We start from the raw sequence: 21,842 nt of genomic DNA, 5'->3' as shown, positions 1-21,842 counted from the left end.
AATGATATATATATATATATATATTTAACTATCATGATTCACAAATCACTATAATGTATAAGTATCAACATTTTTTCAATATTGATATTTATAATATTAATATATTTTTAATGATATTATCTGATAACATAATTTAATAATACTCTCTTTCACAATATTAATATATTTCAAGAAATATGACAGAGATTAATCAAGATTATTTATTTACTTTTATATATTAATGATATTCAATCTGAGTTAGTACTAAAATTATAACTAAGCTAAGAAACAAGATTATTTTCTCTTATATTAATTCTTCTTACACACATCAGTGATCAGTTATTGAAAATAAATTATTATCTTTCTCAAATTATTATTATATCTTCTGAATTCACTTCTTTCACTTCTTTTACTTCTATTGAAGATTCACAAACTCTTTAAGAAATCATTGTGAATTACAAAGTCTATATTATTTACAATTCAACACAGAATGCTCTCTTTTAATTATAATAAATAATTACTTCATTCTTCACATCTGATTTCAGGTCATGAAATTTATGAAAAACTCAACACAAATATCAAGATAAACTATGAAATAATTATCAACAGATTGTATTATAGATTACTGAAGAGTCATCTCTTTACTGTAATCACTGCAACTTTATTCAGAAACATCTATTATAAACTGATCATGACTCTGAAGAAATTTCTCAACATCTGAAGTTATCAGAATGCAGATAATAAAAGAAAAATAATCAGAAAATTACTACTGAGCTGGAAAGTTACTCTATCAGATAACAATTTTTAGTAACACTAACTTTCTAATTTGAAGAAAATCATGTAAAAATAACTCTATATCAGTACTCTGATTTCATAACTCTTATCTGATAACTTTTGTAAATAATTACTTTGCATGTATATATCTCTGAATCTTTCTCTTCAATCAATTGAAAACTCTGAATTCTGAACACTTCTTCAAATACTTAATTCAAATCTTTATATTTCACATCAATTCTGTCTTCAGTTCAATCTCAAGACACACTATAAAGTTAATATACAACATCTAGAATCAGAGTTGAAGAATTATCAAAGAGTGTCTCTCACAGTAAATGCATGAACTAGTATAAACAATCTTACATTTATAAGAGTTACATGTTATTACATTGATGAGAACTGAACTTATCAAGAGATATTAATTGAATTTGAATCATTGATCAGTAGTCATACTGAGGATTATATGACAGAGATATTAATGACTGTGATTAAAAATAACTATTGAGATATTAGTCTCAGTCTTCTTATAATTACAACTGATAATGCTGTGAATAACTATACTATGATGAAGAGCTTGGAGCAAAAATTGACTTTGCATTTCTGAAATAATAAACAAGGTCATATTCTCTGTATTGCTCATATGATTCAACTTATGATATAAATACTGATAAAGAATCTTAACATTGAGATGAAGAATAATGAGATGACTGATTATTAAGATGAGAATGAGATGAAAGTGATTACTTAAGTAACTTTTACATTTACTTTGTAAAAGATAATGTTTTTTAATAACACTTTTTAATATTGCTTTTTGATAACACTTTTTGATAACACTACTATTAATTTTGAATAGATTGACTAATAATTTAAATATCATAGATTTAAAACATTGTTAATGCAATTTGTATCTCTTCTAAATAATAATAATAATTTCATGATATTCAATAAATAAACAAATCAGTCACATCACTGAATATGATACAGAATGTTAAAATATGATAAAGTTCAATATATAAGATGACTGTTTAAGCTCTTCAATTGTGTCAGATGATTGATTATTGAGTACAATACTCTGATTGAGAAAAGATTCAGATATTGAAACTTTCTAATATGAAGTGAACTCAGTTGAAATATGTGATTGATTTACTGTTTCAGTTTTATAAGATAACAAAGACAGTCTCAATCACTTATACATCAATGCTGCAGTCAGTCTGATAAGTGTATAACAGTTTATTTACTCATCTTGAGAAGCAGTTGAATCACTCAAAAAGAAATTCAGTCTGAGATAATGCTATAGTGCAGGCTATTATTGCTGTAAGAAATAAACTGACATATTACTACAGTAAAATAAAACAATCTTTTACAGAGTATTATGCTATAGCAGCTCTACTAGATCTCTTCTATCAAGTTAATATCTACACTTCTCAAGATTGAACAGAGAAGAAATGAGACTCATATATTAAATTAGCCTGAGACTACTACAATGCCAACTATCAGAGATTTGAATAAGCAGATGTTTGAGATGTGAAGACAGTGAAATACAATTCTCTAGTAAGTAATAATCTTTGATAACACTTCATATCATATAGAACTATAATACTAACTTTGAAACAGAACTTGCATACATTGATTACAACTGAAAATCAGACAAAACTACATGCTTATAAAACTGAATTTAACTGCTATCTTCAAGATAATCTGATGAATTTACATGTCAAATCAATTCTAGAGTTATAAAAAATTATTGAGAGTACATATTCAACTGTTGCACTGATGACATATGATATTCTGATAATTTCATTGACAGGGGTGAGAATGAAGTGAAAGTTCAACTCAAGTCAAGATATTTATTACTATCATCAGAGACAATTACAAGAAGAAACAATCAAGAAACTCATGATTGTAAAACATAGAATTATCAGACAGTTTAATACCTCTGATCACAGTATATCAGAGAAGTGTAGTTTTCATGAGAAAGTGAAGAATAAACTTGCACAAGAATGTATTTAATTGTTTCATGAGTGTTATCAATAATTGTTATCAAATTCTGATTATATAAGCAATTACTGAATGAACTGAATGAGACTGATTTTGATCTTCAGTCTCAGTCTCATTCTGATTTTGAAAGAATGATCATCTTTCACAGTTTATTCTGAAAAATTACTCTCATTTCACTGTTCTTGAATTAAATCTGATCATTTTTCACATCATTTCTCTCAGAAATGATTCATTTTCAGATTTTTTTGAGGCTTGGTCCTGGTGGGACTCACATCAAGAAATGTATGAGACCAGATCAAATGAGATCAAATGTGAAATTCATGGTCCCGCCGGCCAGTCTAGCTGAAACTAGGACATGGCTATTTCAAATCTTATATACAAAGATTTGATAATAGATTTGACTCAATAGAATGCTCATTCTGCAATGCAAAGAAGAATTCTGAGCATATTATAATGCACTGTGCATTATACAATAGTCTCAGAGTCAGATTGAAAGAGAAGTATGATCTAAATCAATTAAATATAAGATTCTTATTCTCAACTGAGACAGGAATTAAATATTTAATAGACTTTCTATCAGAAACTCAAGCAGCTATAAGAAAATGACTAAATTCAGAATTATCTGAATATGAAGAGGAGAAAATCAATCAGATATAGTCTGTTAAAACAGCTATATACTATCTTTTAATAATTTGTTTTGTTACAGTCTTTCTTTACTTTATCTTTTCCTTTCAATTTCTTTCTGTCTATCTATTTAATGTGTCTATCTTTAAGACTGTGTTCTCTTTTCCTTTGTCATGATATTGTCAAATGATTTCAAAGTATCAGAAGATGTTAAAACACTGCAATTTGTAAACAGTTTTTGTATTCTGAGCTGGAATTTTCTGATTTTACATATCTGAAATTGATGAATGTATAATAGTTAACTTTACAGATATAGGAAAAACCCTGAGAACTAAAAGTTCTCAGGTAGATGTCATAGTCTCTGACTGCATACATCTATAATTGAATAATAATAATAATAATAATAACAATGCATACTCTAAATGAGAAGATATCAGTGAGATGCCTACTTGACTCTGAGATAGATATTAACTTCATATTCTATTTCTTTTCTTTGATAAAGAGTTGAAAGAAGATAGATTCATCAGACTATGTGAAATTTACTGATGAAATGAAATGTCACTGTTTTAGCATAATTTAAGCAAAGTATGTGATCACAGACTCAGAAGAAATCTTCAAGAAAAGCAGTCTGCTTCTTCACACAGTTAATATCATAGATAAGAATATTATTCTAAATCTTCTGTGATTGAGAGAAAACAATTCTCTCATTAACTGAGTCTCTCAGATATAACAGTATCATCTCACTGATAAAGAGACAGTAATAGAGAAATCTGAAGAGTTTCATCAGAAGAATCTTGAGAAAAAGATTAAGTTAATATACTATATAGCAGATGATTGAGACTTGAGAATAGATGAAGAAGCTATCACTCTCACTACAAGATTAGCAGCAGTATTGTAGCGGGCTGCGCCTGATCAATCATATAGACTATTTCATTACACTTCATAGATTCTTTCATTCCCGATCGCCGATCCGCGGCCGCTACGAACGCGCGTAGCGTACACTCCGATTCTCGGCCATTCCCAATTGCTGATCCGCGGCCGCTATGAACGCGCGTAGCGTACACTCCGATTCTCAGCCATTCTCAATCACTGATTCTCAGCTGCTATGAACATGTGTATATTCTTCCACCCTGAAGCTTCACCATGTACACCATCACATACATGTATAAATATCCATCTCAATTGCTGATTCTCACACTTTCTCTTTCTTTTCTTCTCTAACATTTTTATCTTTGTTATATAAGACCTATAATATTATACTGATCTATTCAGCACAGGCCTCTTACACTATAAAAATGTTCATCATCTTCTTATTAGAAACAATTATTCATCAAGAGATATCTGAATGCATAACAATGTGTAAGAAATAGAGAAACAGTCACACAGTTAAGCAGACACTGAGTTCTCAGATAGAAGCTTGCTCATCAGTCACTCTGACTCTGTAACAAGATCTTACAAAGAGAATAAGATCTTATAAGAGAATGTCAGTAAAAGACTCAAGAGTTCTGACACTCAGATGTATAAGAATACAATTACACTTCTTCAGATTTCACAGATATCATATATCTGACAATTAATATAATCATGTCTAATGATAATATGAAACTCTTGAACATGAGTATAGACACAGTATCACAGTGACTCTGAGTAATGTTAAAACTATAATAATAATAAATAGCTGATATACATGCAACTCAATAACATCAATATGAAGAGATTCAACAATTATTATAACAAGAAACATACAATTTCAGCATTTACAGAATTGAATACAAAAGTACTGAAAGAATGCTTAGATGCTTTTATATATTTCAATACTTCTGATCTCACTCTCTACTCATCATAAAGGATGAAAATGCTTATGAAACTGAGTATAGATGAAGATTTCATCAGTTCATTAATTAATCAAGATTGATATATTAATGAATGATTGAAGAATCATGTGAAACAGAAGTTCTATTCATAAATGAAAGCATGTGAATCAGTGTTGTGAATATCTGATAATATCATGAAATATCTTGATATTCTGTTCTGAGACACTGTCATGTAACAGAAAGTATTAGATTAATTACAGAGTATCTAACAGAGAAACACTTCTCTTATAACATTCATCTCTGACTTCAACATCAAGATTCTAGAAGTAGGTGATCAGTCTTAGAAGAATTGAATGAAGATTAGCATGCTCAAGAAGATATTGACTTTTGAACTCTTACAGATTCTTGTAAGTATAGACAAAGATCTAACTTATGAAGACTTCTGCACACAGCTTCAGACAATGAATGATCATCTTATCAAGCTCAAGAATATATAGAACAGTGATAGAAGATATTACATCTCAGTGACTCATACACCTGCACTGAGAAATAACAATGATATAGATGCCATGAATTGAGTAGACTCAAATATCTATATATAAGCAAGAGTCTTCATCATCTGAACAGGCTTTCAAGTCCCTGAGATCACTTTCAAAGAAGTCACTGATCAATGTCAATGTAGAGTATACATCAACTGTAACTGATCAGAACACATTACTTTCAACTGCTGATTAATCTATGTATCTTCATATTCAAGAGAAGAATCAGTGCCTTCTTGTTCAAAGAATGAATCAGTGTCTGTCTGTGTCAATCACATTGCATTAGAGAAAGAGTCAGAGAATAACTATAAGAATACTCTGATGAAACAGAGAAAAGATTAGCTTCTGTTCAAATTTATAAACAGAAGCTTGAAGAGGTCAGATGATAATAATTTAAAGAGAAGATAATAATGAATACAATTCTTGTATTCACTGTGATTAATAATATATATAATATAAAGATTATGATAGACAGTGATCTATATCACTATACAATAATAAAATCTTCAGTCATAAGATATTATAATCTTCAGTGTATCTCTCTATCAAAACTCTGACTTCTCACAGAATTTGATGATTCAAAAGACATTTGTACCTATTATATAATGAAGCTGACTATAGATGTAGAAGAACATTAACATGAAGATGCCTATGCATATGAAGTTGATAATCTTGATTATAATCTTATGTTAGAACTTGTCTAGCTATCTGAACAAGGCATCTTGTTAAATACTTGAAACAGAAGCTTGATATTCTCTAACAATGATAGAGTTCATGAAGATAACATTTACAAGATTATGAATCTGACACAGATCTCTGTCAACACATATAAAATACTCTGAAAAAGAAGTCATCATTAAAATCACTGACAGAGTCACTGACAGCAAGATCATATGTCAATCTATTTCATCAGTCTAGTCAATATCAAAAAGACTCTAGAAAAGTTATCTTATATTATAATAACAGATTCTCATATAAAACTTTCTCAATAATATCATGAATATCTAGATATCTTCTGATAAGATAATATTATGAATATACTCTTCTTACAAGATTCTGAAGTGAATCACAGTATCAAGTTAGAGAAAAAGAATGATAAGAACTCTGAATTATCATGAGACTCTCTTTATAACATATTCTGAGATGAACTTCTTCTTCTTTAAAAGACACTCAATAATCTGTTGAATAAAGAATTCATATACATTAGTAACTCTTTCATCACAGCCTCTATTCTCTTTGCAAAGAAATCAGATGAAGAACTCTGATTCTGTGTGAACTACTGAGATCTGAACAGATTGACAAAGAAAGATTGATATTTCTTATCTCTTATCAATAAAATCCTAGCACAGATCAGATAAGCTCAATGATTTATAAAACTAGATATCATCACTGTATTTCATAAGATTCATATCACTGAAGAAGATGAATGACTTACAGCATTCTGAACACATTATAATCTCTTTGAATGAATAGTCACACTCTTTGAACTGACTAATGCTCTCAGTATATTTCAGAAGTATATTAACTGAGTGCTCTGAGATTTTCTTAATGAGTTTATATCTACTTATCTAGATAATATTCTCATCTTCACTAATAAATTCAGAAAAGAATATCAAGAATATATACAAAAGATATTACAATAGCTATGAGAAGCAGAACTATTAATAGATATTGATAAGTGTGATTTTAAAGTCAAGAGTACTAAGTATCTGAGTTTTATTATAGAAGCTGATAAGAGAATTCAAATGAATTCTGAGAAAGTCTTCACTATTCTTGAATGAAAAGCTTTATATACTGTGAAAGATGTACAAAGCTTCATTGAATTTGCTAACTTCTATCAGCAATTTATACAAAACTTCTCAGATATCATGAGATCACTTACAGATCTCACTAAGAAAGACTCAGTATTTCAATGATCAGTGAACACTGAAGCTGCATTTATACAGATAAAGAAGATGTTTATTAATATCTCTCTGCTGATAATATTTGATTCTGATCATAAAACAGTTATTGAAGCTGATTTCTCTGACTATATAACAGAAGAAGTGATATTGTAATATAATGATGAAGATGTTCTACAATTATATGTCTTCATGTCTAAGAAACTGAGTCTCACTGAATGCAATTATGAGATCTATGATAAGAAACTTCTCACAATTGTACACTATTTAGAAGAATGAAACTCTGAACTCTGAAGTGTCTCTGAATTTAAGATAGTCACAGATCATAAGAATCTTAAATACTTCACAACTACTTATAAACTTACTGAATGATAGATATGATGATCTGAGTTTCTAAGCTGCTTTTATTTTACAATACACTACTATTCTGACAGCCAGAACTCAATGACAGATGCTCTCTCATAACAAGAGTAAGATATATTATCTGATATAACAGATACTCACTGAATGAACTGAGAGCATCAGCTCTTGAATCTGAAGATATTAATTAATCAAGATAGAATAACTCATGATATTATACATACTTCTCTGATTAGAACTGACATTGATATCTTCACTTCCTCTACACTGAATAAACTATGATATACAGCAGTTCAGACTGATGAACTTCTTCAGACTCTCACTAAAGCAGTATATCAAGAAGTATCTTAATTTTTCTCAGAACTATGTATCAGAACTGATATCTCAGAATACTTAATCAATAACAATAACACTCTATAATTTCACAAATAACACTGAGTCTCTCACTCTGAACTCTTACACACTCAGATAATGCAAGAGATACATGATTTATATATAATCAGTTATCTGAGCTGTAAATAACTATATAGCATGATCTTCTAAGAATTCTACTGATCTAAGATATTAAACAGTATCAGATGTTTTGTCTGAAACTGTAATCACTGTTCTTCTATTATCTTATGAAAGAACTGTAGAAAATATCTACTGAAATCACTTAATATCTCTGATAGAATCTGATGAGATGTAGTAATTGACTTTACTGTTGATCTATCTTAGAGTAAGAGCTGCAGAAACATTCTGATCATCATTAACTGACTAAGTAAGAATGTAATATTGAAATCTTGTAATAAGATGAACACTGAACAAATCACTGAAGCCTTCTTACAGAGTTCATTCTATTAAATGTATGAATTACTGAGATTGATAGTATTGAATCAGAGCTGTTAATTCATGAGCACTCTCTGAATAAGAATCTGTCAAGTTCTCAAGATTACACACTGTCTGTCAACTGTCTATCACTATGAGACTGATAATGCATTGAAACAGATAATTCAGACTGTAAAGAATTATCTTTGTAAGTTCTGCAATTACTTATAAGATGATTGATATAATCTTCTTCTACATGCAGAGATTGCTATCAACAGTTAAGATGCTGTTTTAACAGATATAAGCCTGTTCTTTCTTACATATGAGTATTACATGAAAGTGTTGAATCTTCTAGAGATTACACAGTTCACACTGAACTCTCACAGTCTGATTCAGATCACTGATAATATAGTAATAAAGCTCTGAGACATCTGTGACTGAGTAGAGATCTTCATGACAACTGTGAAACAAGATTAAAAAGATCAAATCAACATCTGATAAGATTTCACAGAGCAGTATAAGATAGAAGATCTTGTATAATTGAATCTCAAGAACATATGAATCACATATTCATCTCATACACTAGACTACTGCCATGTCAGGTATAAAGTGATAGAAGTTCTAGATAGTTATAACTACTGTCTTGATATATTATCAGAGATTCATGATGTATTTCACATGAGCTTGCTTTATCATACTGTCACTGATCTGTTCTCTTCTCAGCTGACTTCTGACTGACAGTCACCAGGCATCATAGAAGAAGATAATGAGCTTGAGTGAGAGATTGAAGATATTCTCAATAAGAGATTTCACAGCTGTGACTGATAATATCTGATAAAATGAGTCAGCTATGATCAACTGATCTGAACTTCAAGTTTCATGTTATCTGAAACAGCAGCTCTTGACTGATGAGAACTGCTTCTGAAAAGAGAAGGCTAATGTGACGGGCTGTGCCTGATCAATTATATAGACTATTTCATTACACTTCATAGATTCTTCCATTTCCAATCACTGATCTGTGGCTGCTATGAACGCGTGTAGCATACACTCTGATTCTCAGCCATTTCTGATCACTGATCCGTGGCCGCTATAAACGCGTGTAGCATATGCTCTGATTCTCAGCCATTTCCAATCATCAATTCTCAGCTGCTATGAATGTGTGTATATTCTTCCACTCCGAAGCTCCACCATGTACACCACCACATACACATATAAATATTCACCTCAATTGCTGATTCTCGCACTTTCTCTTTCTTTCCTTCTCTAATGTTTTTATCTTTGTTATATAAGATCTATAATATTATACCAATCTATTCGGCGCAGGCCTCTTACAAGTATTCATTATTGAAGATGAATGTATATAACATCTCTTTACAGATTTTAAGAATGTCTTTTCAGAAAGAGAAGCAGTGAAGTTTCCTGATATTAAGATATAATATAAGATTCATCTTAAAGATAGTGTAATGATATTATACAGATCTCTTTATAACTTATCTATAAAGAAATTGAATGTTCTGTATAAATATCTTGAAGAAGTATAATCAAAGAACTGAATACATTTATCAAAGAGTCTGACAGAGATGTCTATACTCTTTATACTCAAGAAGAATAATAGACTATGTCTATACATAGACTACAGAAATCTTAATAAGATGATGATTAAGAATCACTATTCATTACTGTTAATTAATGAGATGATTGATTGATTATCTGAAGTAAAGATATTCTCAAAGATTAATATACAGAATATCTATCATAGAATCAGAATTAACAAAGACAATGTTTGAAAAACAGCTCTTTATATTAAATATAGCAATTTTGAATATCTTGTTTTATCTTTTAATCTTTATAACACTTCAGTCATCTTTCAGATCTATATAAATGAGATGCTGCAGAGCCTTGTTAATATCTTCTATATAGTATATCTGAACAACATTCTAATCTTCTTAAAATCAGAGAAAGAATATGATACTCATGTTTAAGAAGTGTTAAGTTACTTGAGACAGTATTAACTTTATATAAACACTGAAAAATGCTTGTTCTACATGCAGAAGATTGATTTCTTAGATTATATTATTAAGATGAACAGCATTTCAATGAACAGAAGCTGAGTCTCTATCATTAAGAACTGACTGATGCTGTGAATTTACTGTGAGATACAGATGTTTCTAGAATTTGCAAATTTCTACAGATGATTTATCTATATATATTCACAGATTACTGCTTTTCTTACAGATCTATTAAAGAGAAGTGTGAAAGACAGGAAAATAAAACTGTTTATTCTCACTCAAGACACTGTACAGATGTTTGTGAAATTGAAATAAGCTTTCATAGATATTATAATACTGAATCACTTTAACTCTGATCTACTCAGTCAGTGTGAGACTAATACATTCAGAAATAAGATCTGTGAAATCTTTTCACAGTTGACACTGAAGATCTTTCAACATTGAAAGAATCAGAAAATAATTATCTCTGAAGAAACAGATAATGAATTATCTGTAAAAGAAGACTTTTTCATAGAGTCTATACAATACTGTGAATAAAGATCAGTGATCTTCTTCTTCAAGAAGTTATTACTTATACAGAGAAGATATAATACTTATGATCAGAAGATATTAGTAATTATTAAATTTCTTAAAATCTGATAATATTATCTTCAGAGTAGTAAGTACTCAGTACAAGTTCTCACTAATTATACAAATCTACATTACTTCTTGATAACAAAGAGCTTGATAGAATGTCAAGTCAGGTGAACAGAGCTGCTTTCAGAGTATAATTTCTATATTTGATATTATTCAGATCAGCTTAACTCTGCTGACACACTGTTTAGATAACTCAATTATAATATTATTAATGTGAAGAAGAATTCTATAAAAGAATCTCTATCATCACTGTAGAAGAAGCTGGCTGCAGAGAATTAAGATTCTCTGAAGCTTAGAAACAGCACTGATAAGACAGCTACATGACTCAGTATAGAAGATGAAAGAAAACTCAGATTCTCACAGAGAACTGATACTGAAGATTATGAGCTTCTTGTATTATATCTTATAATCATTGAATTAGTAAAGAATGAAATGATCTATAATCTTTCAATCTAACTACTTTTGAAATTCATTAATAAGTTATAGAAGAGAAATATCTCTACTGCAGCTTGAATTCAAAAGTTGAAGAAGAAAGAATTCAGTTTAAACTTGAAAGAGACAGACTCTGAGTGAGATAATACTGCTAAGAAATCAAGTCACTGATAACTAGAAGAATGTGAACTTCTATCATTGAATAATTCAGTCTTCATCTCTTATAACAGAACAGTGTATCAGAAGTTATTGAGAATTCATTATAATAATTTTCATACAGAGTACTTCAGATTAGAGAAGACTGAGAAGCTTCTAAAATATAAATATATTTGAGATAAGCTTCAGATAGATGTCAAAGAGTATATTAAAACTTATGATATCTATCAAAGAATAAAGATCTTATAATATAAGTAATACAGTGAGTTAATATCACTGTCTATTTTAAAGAACTTATAACAGAATCTATTGATGAATTTCATAGTTAATCTACTAAAGTTAACAAGAGTCAAAGAATATGACTTGATTTTAATTATTATTAACTGCTTCATGAAGATGATTAGATATATCTCTACTTATAAAAAGATTAAAGCCTCTGAATTGACTGATCTGTTTTTAGATATTATTATTCATGATCACAGTGCTCTGAAATTATTAATAACAGATTGAGAATCTCTCTTTATTAGTAAATACTAATCAGCTTTTTACTATCATCTTATAATAAAATATCTTCTCAGTATTACATTTCATCTGCAGACAGATAATCAGACTGAATACTAAAATCAGACATTAGAATAGCATCTTTAAGTATTCTATTTATATTATCAGAATAATTAACTTAAATATCTTCTAATCACTGAATTTATATATAATAATGTAAAAAATGTAATCTTAAAGATATCTTCTTTCTATACTTATTATGAATATAATTCTTTATTACTCAGTGACATTGTAAATAATATTTCAAAGAGAGAGATAGACAGTTAGAATATTAAACAGATACAGAGAATGAAGTATCTCTTAGTATCAGAAGTAAAAGTGAGATTGAAACTTTTGAATAAAATTCATAAGAAGACAGTGAAAAGTATTCATTATATTCAGAAGTAGTAGATAAAATACTATAATTGAAAACATCTTTTAATGAAGTTCTTAATAGAGAATTAAGTGCTACTTTCAGCAAAGAATATCAAGATAATAAGATTATATAAGAAGCTTAGTAAGTAGTGACTAGAATCTTTCTCAGTAATAAAAGTGATAAGTAAGTAAATATATAAGTTGAAATTACTTACAGAATTGAAATCAATTCATTCTATTTTTCATATTTTCTATTTAAAGCTCTATAAGTAATACTCTGAGATGAAGTCATCTTAGCTGAATAATATTGAGATTAAGAGTGATACTGAATATCTTATAAAGAAAATATTGAATAAGTAAATATATTACAGTAAGCTTCAATATCTTATTAAATGAGAAGATTATTCTTTATTAGAGAATTTATAAAAACTGCTTAAGTATTTAAAAAATGCTGAGAAAGAGATTGTAAGCTATAAGACAGCTAGTAGAGACTGCTCTATTATATATCAGAGATATTAAGTAAGAAATACTGCTTAAGACTTCTTATTTTTCTTAAAGAATTTTTTAGAGATAATCTTACAGTGATAAGTCAGTGTCTTATAAACTCTGTAGCACTCTTCTTCTATTTTCTCTTAAAGAGTTTTTTAGAAGTTTAATGAGACTATACAAGTGTAAAATTTCTGAAGCAGTTAATAAGAAAAGAAAGAAATATTTGAAATTAATAAAGATTAATATTATCAACTCATAAGCTGCTGCTATTCTAATAGAGTCACAGCTTGCTGAAAAAGTAAAAAGAGAGATCAGAGTCTACTTATTAATAATTACATTCTTATCAAACTTATTCTTTATCATTGAAGTCTCTGACATTAGTATCTTTATCTACTGAGAAGTTAGTGCTACAGTACTGCAGAGAAGTATACTATAGAAGAGTATCTCTCAAGTATTAACTTATTAATTTATAAAGTATCTCAGTTATCTACTTCAATTGAAGTGAGATTCTCTTCAATCAGTGATTAATCTCTGTAATACTTTCAACAGCAGTACTGATTAATTTCTTCTTAAGATTAGTTATTCTGAGATGTTTTTTTATCTCAGAGATTCATACTTTTATCTTCTTTTATAGATGAGTAAGAGAAATCTTCTCAGTCTTAATAGAATCTATTAATATTTAAAGCTCTGAAACTCTTACTCTATACTGCTTGAGTATCTAGACTTCTTATCAGAGTTAATATAATATCTTTCTATAAGATAATACTTACAGAGAGATAGAAGTTATTATTACAGATATAATAAAAATAATAAGAGTGAGAGAAGAAATAAATGTATAAAATCTTTCTCTTCTTTAACTACTTAACACAATGCAGACAAGTAGCAGTGCTGATCAGAGACTGTATCAGAGTCTTTTCACAGAGAGAAGATAAAGAAATTATGAGATTCTGCAGACTTAACTCAGCAGCATCTCAAGTAGAGCTCAGATATGCTGTGAAAGAGAAACTACAGATTGAACTTCTCAGAGTCACTGTCTCTGAAATCAAGCTCTCTCTGAGTTTCTCTCTGAATGATCACACAGGGTCATATATCACTGTATTAGCTGAGAGAGAGAGCGGTGTCACAACAGTAATAAGAGAGGCAGAGAATGAACTGAACACAGACACATCAGTCAGCAGAAGAGATGACATCTCACTGCAAGGCACAGTAACTATCACTACAGCTGCAAGAGAAGCAGGAGAAGATGTGACAATGAGAGCAGTACTTCTGCAGCTCATTGACACTGCTGTCTTCACCTTCAACCTGACTTTCTTGATAGTCACAGAGGCTGCAGCTGCATCATAAAGATGTTTATTACTCACTAGAAAACATCAGAATAAGTCTCTTATTATCTCTCAAGAATAATACTCTCATGCACTCACTATTACAGATGAGAGAAGAGAGAGAAAAATATATCACAGAGAGAGAGAATCTTTTTGAAAAAATTCTGTCACTACTGTTAACTTTGTCTCTAAAATATATTACTTTTACAGAGAATTTCATATATAGAATGAAATATATTAAGAGATCTGTAAGTTACTTATTAACTACATTTTCCACATTTCAAATTAATATATAAGAAACTCACTTATCATACAGTTGATTTAAATGAAGATGAGAAAGAGAAGATTTATACAGTCAGTAGAAAAACTCATCTATTTCTTTATATCACACACAGTATATATACTGTCAATTGATTGATAATTATTGCTATATAACAAAGATAATTTCTAATCTGATAATCTTGAGAGTATAGAGACTATACTCTTAAAGAGAAGAACATTATCACACTCTCAGCTATGTTAAGACTTTATTATTATTATTATTCTTTCATTATACTCATATGCAAGCGGAGCTTATGATGAGTCCTTGCGTGATGTTAAATACAGGCCAAGTGTTAATTATACAGGAGGAAATACAGGTGTTGAGACCATGCCAAGATAACAAGAACATAGAAAATACAAAGAAGTGACAATTAGATACATGCGATAATAACTTCCCAGCTCAGAAACATAGAGTGATTTTATTGAAGTGATTTGTACACCTCTGTATTTATTAGAAACCTGAGGTGCTTGGGTTCCGGATTTAATATATCCCCTGCGGGTTTCAAACCCACACACCTTGGTTTCCCACGCCAAGGCGCTACCGGGTGGCCGCATTAATCATTTGGCCACCGGGGCGCTATGTCAAGACTCTGTTACAGTTTCACACAGCTTATCACTTTTATATGAATAATTTCATTCTGTCTGAACTGGTTTTCAATTACTTTATAATATTATTTAAATATATTATAGAAAGATCTGATTAATGAATATAAGAATCTCACTTCTATATAAGATCAGCAGATTACTCTTTCTTAATAATGAGATACTGCTGAGATATCACTCTGACTATTCTTGCTTATGAAATAAGAGAAGAGTATTCACTTATTATCTATATAGAATAGCTAGATACTGACTTCTCATTAAAGAAGTCAGTGATTCATTTTTCTTCTACTGAAATATATACAAGAGTTACTGCATGTCTTATACAATCTTCTTAGTATACTAAGTATTATATCTGTGATATTCTCATAATAACTCTGTAGTCTACAAGCTCACTATTTAAGTAAGATAGTCAAGCTCACTCATACAGCTTCTTAAACAACTATTTCTATATAATGCTGCTGACTAGTCACCACTTCGGTTCCACTACATTACATTAACTCATGTGATTTCAACATCTACAGAATCAAATATAAAAGTGCTGAAGAAACACTTAGATACTCTTACATATTTAAACACTTTCAATCTCACTCTCTACTCATTATAAAGAATGAAAATCCTCATAAAACTAAGTATAGATGAAGATGTCATCAGTTCATTAATCAATCAAGATTGATATATCAATGAATAATTGAAGAATTATGTGAAATAGAAGTTTTATTCATAAATAAAAGCATGTGAATCAGCATTGTGAATATCTGATAATATTATTAAATATCTTGATATTCTGTTCTGAGACACTGTCATGTAATAGAAAGTGTTAGATTGATTATAGAGCATCTGACAGAGAAATACTTCTCTTATAACATTCATCTCTGACTTTAATATCAAGATCTTAGAAGCAGATAATCAATCTTAAGAGAATTAAATAAAGATTAACATACTTAAGAAGATATTAACTTTTGAACTTTTACAGACTCTTATAAGTGTAAATGAAGACTTAACTTATGAAGACTTCTATACACAGCTTCAGACATTGAATAACTGTCTTATCAAGCTTAAGAGTATACAGAACAGTGATAGAAGATGTTACATCTCAGTCACTTATATATCTGTGCTGAAGAGGAGTAACAGCAATGATACAGATGCTATGAACTGAATAGACTTAAATGTCTATGCATAAGCAAGAGTTTCTGCTATTTAAACAGACTTCTGAGTTCCTGAAATCACTTCTGAAGAAGTCACTGATTGATGTCAATGTAAAGTATGCATTAACTATAACTGATTAGAATATATTACTTTCAACTGCTAATCAATCTATATGTCTTCACACTCAAGAGAAAGATCAGTGTCTTCTTATTCAAAGAATGAATCAGTGTCTGTTCACATCAACTACATTACATTAGAGAAAGATTCAGAAAATAACTATGAGAATGTCTCAATGAAACAGGGAAAAGATTAGCTTCTGTTCAAATTTGTAAACAGAAGCTTGAAGAGATCAGACAACAATGATTTAAAGAGAAAATGACAATGAATATAATTCTTGTATCTACTATAATTAATAATATGTATAATATGAAAGCCATGATAGACAGTAATCTATGTCACTATATAATGATTAAATCTGAGGCATGGATATTCTCTGATAGTCAAGCCGCTTTAAAAAGACTTAGAAATAGTCAGATTTATAATGATCAAATGAATCTTGAACTGATTTTAAACTCTGTTTTGAAAATTCAAAAGAGAAGAACATCAAAACTGATAATTCATCTGCATTGAGTTCCTGCTCACATGAATATTCATGGCAATGAATTGGCTGATTCAGCTGTAAAAAAGGGTTCAGAATTAAGCAGATCTATTCAAAAAACAGTGTCCTGATCTTTCATAAAGAGAAAGATAAAAGAATTTTGTTTAAACAAGTGAAATGAAAGCTGGCAGAAACAAAAGAAGAGTATACATTATTCAAGATTTGAGACAAAATCAAAGTGGAAATCTTGTTCAATTAAATGTAAAAAGAAAATATTCTCATCTATAATTCAGCTGAAACTAGGACATGGTTATTTCAAATCTTATATACAAAGATTTGATGATAGATTTGATTCAACAGAGTGCTCATTCTGCAATGTGAATGAAAATCCTGAGTATATTGTAATGCATTGTGCATTATACAATAGTCTCAGAGTCAGATTAAAGAAAAAGTATGATTTAAATCAATTAAATATGAGGTTCTTATTCTCAACTGAGACAGGAACTAAATACTTAATAGACTTTCTATCAGAAACTAGAGCAGCTACAAGAAAATGACTGAATTCAGAAGTATCTGAATATGAAGAGGTGGAAATTGACTAGATATAGTCTGTTAAAACAGCTATACATCATCTTTTAATAATTTTGTTTTGTTATAGTCTCTCTTTACTGTACTTGTTTTCTTCTGTTCTTTTCTCTATCTATTTAATGTGTCTATCTTTAAGACTATGTTCTCTTTTCTTTTGTCATAATATTTTCAAATGGTTTCAAACTATCAGAAGGTGTTGAAATACTGCAATTTGTAAACAGTTTTTGTATTCTGAGCTGGAATTTTCTGATTTTGCATATTTGAAATTGATAAATGTATAATAGTTGACTCTATAGATATAGGAAAAACCCTGAGAACTGAAGATTCTCAGATAGATGTCATAGTCTCTGACTGCATACATCTATAATTGAAGAATAATAATAATAATAATAATAATAATAATAATAATAATAATGATTAAATCTTCAATTATAAGATATTATAATCTTTGATGTATTCTCTTATCAAAACTCTAACTTCTTGCAGAATTTAATAATCTAAAAGATGTTTACATCTGTTACATGACGAAATTAAACATAGATATTAAAGAATATCAGTGTGAAGATACCTATATATATGAAGTTAATAATCTTGATTATAATCTTATATTAGAACTTGTCTGACTATCTGAATAAGATATCTTATTTAACACTTGAAACAGAAGTTTAATATTCTTTAAGAATGATAGAGTTCATGAGAATAACATCTACAAGACTATGAATCTGACACAGATCTCTGTCAATATCTATGAAATGTTCAGAAAAAGAAGTTGCTGAAAGAATCACTGATAGCAGAATTATATATCAATTTATTTCACCAGTCTGACTAATATTAAAAAGACTCTAAAAAAGTTATTCTGTGTTATAATAACAGATTCTTGTATAAAACTCTCTTAATAATATCATGAATATCTAGATATCTTCTGATAAGATAATAATACTTCAAATCTACCTCTCTTACAAGGTTCAGAAGTGAATCACAGTATCAAGTTAAAAAAGAAGAATAGTAAGAACTCTGAATCATTATAAGACTCTCTTTATAACATGTTCTGAGATAAACTTCTTCTTCTTTGAAAGACACTCAATGATCTGTTAAATAAAGAATTTATATATATTAGCAACTCTTTCACTGCAGCCTCTATTCTCTTTGCAAAGAAATCAGGTAAAGAACTCTGATTCTGTGTGAATTATCAAGAATTGAACAGACTAATGAAGAAGAACTGTTATTCTTTATCTCTTATCAATAAAACTCTAGCCTACATTGAACAAGCTTAATAGTTTATAAAGTTAGATATCATCACTGCATTTCATAAGATCTGTATCACTGAAGAAGATGAGTAACTGACAGTATTCTAAACACAATATGACTTTTTTGAATGAGTAGTTATATTCTTTGAACTGATTAATACTCTCAGTACATTTCAGAAGTATATTAACTAAGCATTCTGAGATTTTCTTGATGAATTTGTATCTGTATATTTTAATAACATTCTCATCTTCACTGATGAATTCAGAAAAGAATATCAAGAACATGTATGAAAGATATTATAATAACTATAAGAAGCAGAACTGCTGATAGACATAGACAAGTATGATTTTAAGATTAAAAGTACAAAATATCTAGACTTTATTATAGAAGCTGATAAGAGAATCTGAATGAATTCTGAGAAGATCTCTACTATTCTTGAATGAGAGACTCTGCATACTGTGAAAGATGTACAAAGCATTATCAGATTTACTAACTTCTATTAATAATTTATACAAAACTTCTCAGATATTATCAGATCACTTACAGAACTTACTAAGAAGAACTCAGTATTTCAATGATCAGCAGATATTAAAGCTGTATTTATACAGATAAAGAAGATATTCATCAACACTTCTCTGTTTATAATATTTAATTCTCATTATGAAATAGTTATTGAAGCTGATTTCTCTGATTATATTATAGAAGAAGCTATATTGTAATATAAGAATAAAGATATCTTTTAATTATATATCTTCATATCTAAGAAACTGAGTTCTTCTGAATATAACTATGAGATCTATGATAAGAAACTTCTTGCAATTATATACTATCTAGAAGAATAAGACTCTGAACTCTGAAGTATCTCTGAATTTAAGATAATCACAGATTATAAGAATCTCAAGTAATTTACAATTATCTGTAAACTCACTGACTGATAGATATGATAATCTGAATTTCTAAACTGCTTTTATTTTACAATACACTACTGCTCTAACAGTCAGAACTTGATAACAGATAGACTGATCACTGAAATCATGAATTTCACATTTAGTCTCATTTAATCTGATCTCATACATTTCTTGGCGTGAATTCTGCTGGGACTGGCTATCAAAAAAACATGTAAAGTGACTATATATCAGATCTTAAAATGAAACCATGACTTGAAAAAAATGAGAAAGTGATTTCATTTGATCTCATTTAGTCTCATTCTTGACATAAAGTTACTATTTTTAGACATTTTAAGATTTATTTTAGACTATTTTTAATTTTTTAAAAAGTAATGCTTTTTGATAACACTCAAATAAGATTTAAAGTCATTTAAAGCAATAAAAATAATTTAAATTGAGAAGTGAAAATCATGATCTCATTTGAAAAATGTGATAAGAGTAGATAGTAAGTCTCACTGAGACAGTATGAGACTACTATTTAATGTTAAAATCATGTAATGAGATCAGTTGAATTGATAATGAGACTATCAAAAAATCTGGTCCTGGTTTCAGACACGGTCACACGGTCAGTCTAATAACAGGCACTCTCTTATAATGAGAACAAGATATACTGTCTGATGTAACAGATATATACTGAATGAACTGAGAGCATCAGCTCTTAGATCTGAAGATATTAATTAATCAAGATAGAACAACTCATGACACTATATATATCTCTTCAATTAGAACATTTCCTCTTCAAACTGACACTGATATTGATATCTTCACTTTCTCTACACTGAATAAACTGTGACATACAGCAGTCTAGGCTGATAAACTTCTTCAGACTCTTACTAAAGCAGTATATTAAGAAGCATCTTAATTTCTCTCAGAACTACATATAAGAATTAATATCTCAGAATATTTAATCAATGATAATAACACTCTATAATTCTGTGAACAATGCTGAGTCTCTTACTTCAAATTCTTACACATCTGAATAATACAAGAGATACATAATTAGACTGACCGTGTGACCGTGTCTGAGAGCAGGACCAGATTTTTTGATAGTCTCATTATCAATTCAACTGATCCCATTACACGGTTTTAACATTAGATAGTAGTTTCATACTGTTTCAGTGAGACTTACTGTCTACTCTTGTCACATTTTCCAAATGAGACCATGATTTCCACTTCTCAATTTAAATTATTTTTATTGCTTTAAATGACTTTAAATCTCATTTGAGTGTTATCAAAAAGCGTTACTTTTTAAAAAATTAAAAATAGTCTAAAAAAAACCTTAAAATGTCTAAAAATAGTAACTTTATGCTAAGAATGAAACTAAATGGAATCAAATGAGATCACTTTCTCATTTTTTTCAAGTCATGATTTCATTTTAAGATCTGATATATAGTCACTTTATCTGTTTTTTTGATAGCCAGTCCCAGCGGGATTCACGCCAAGAAATGTATGAGACCAGATCAAATGAGATCAAATGTGAAATTCATGATTCCGGCGGCCAGTCTATACATAATTCATATATAACTGATTACTCAGATTGTGAACAATTATACTAAATAATCTCTTAAGAGTTTTACTAGTCTGAGATATTAAACAGCATCAGACATTTTATTTAAAACTGTAACTATTATTCTTC

General features: G+C 29.2%; 1 protein-coding gene across 1 annotated transcript; it reads left to right on the top strand.

Moving 5' to 3' along the window:
* Window positions 1–14,372: 14,372 nt before the first annotated feature.
* BDCG_16114 (uncharacterized protein) lies at window positions 14,373–14,777 on the top strand (the record flags this gene model as incomplete). Its single annotated transcript, XM_045425380.1, has 1 exon — window positions 14,373–14,777. The coding sequence occupies one exon, from the start codon at window positions 14,373–14,375 to the stop codon at window positions 14,775–14,777; it is 405 nt and encodes a 134-aa protein (XP_045279142.1).
* Window positions 14,778–21,842: the final 7,065 nt, after the last annotated feature.

The sequence above is a fragment of the Blastomyces dermatitidis genome, assembly GCF_000003525.1.
Source record: "Blastomyces dermatitidis ER-3 genomic scaffold supercont1.1, whole genome shotgun sequence".
Lineage (NCBI taxonomy): Eukaryota > Fungi > Ascomycota > Eurotiomycetes > Onygenales > Ajellomycetaceae > Blastomyces > Blastomyces dermatitidis.
This window is presented reverse-complemented; position numbering and strand designations above follow the sequence as displayed.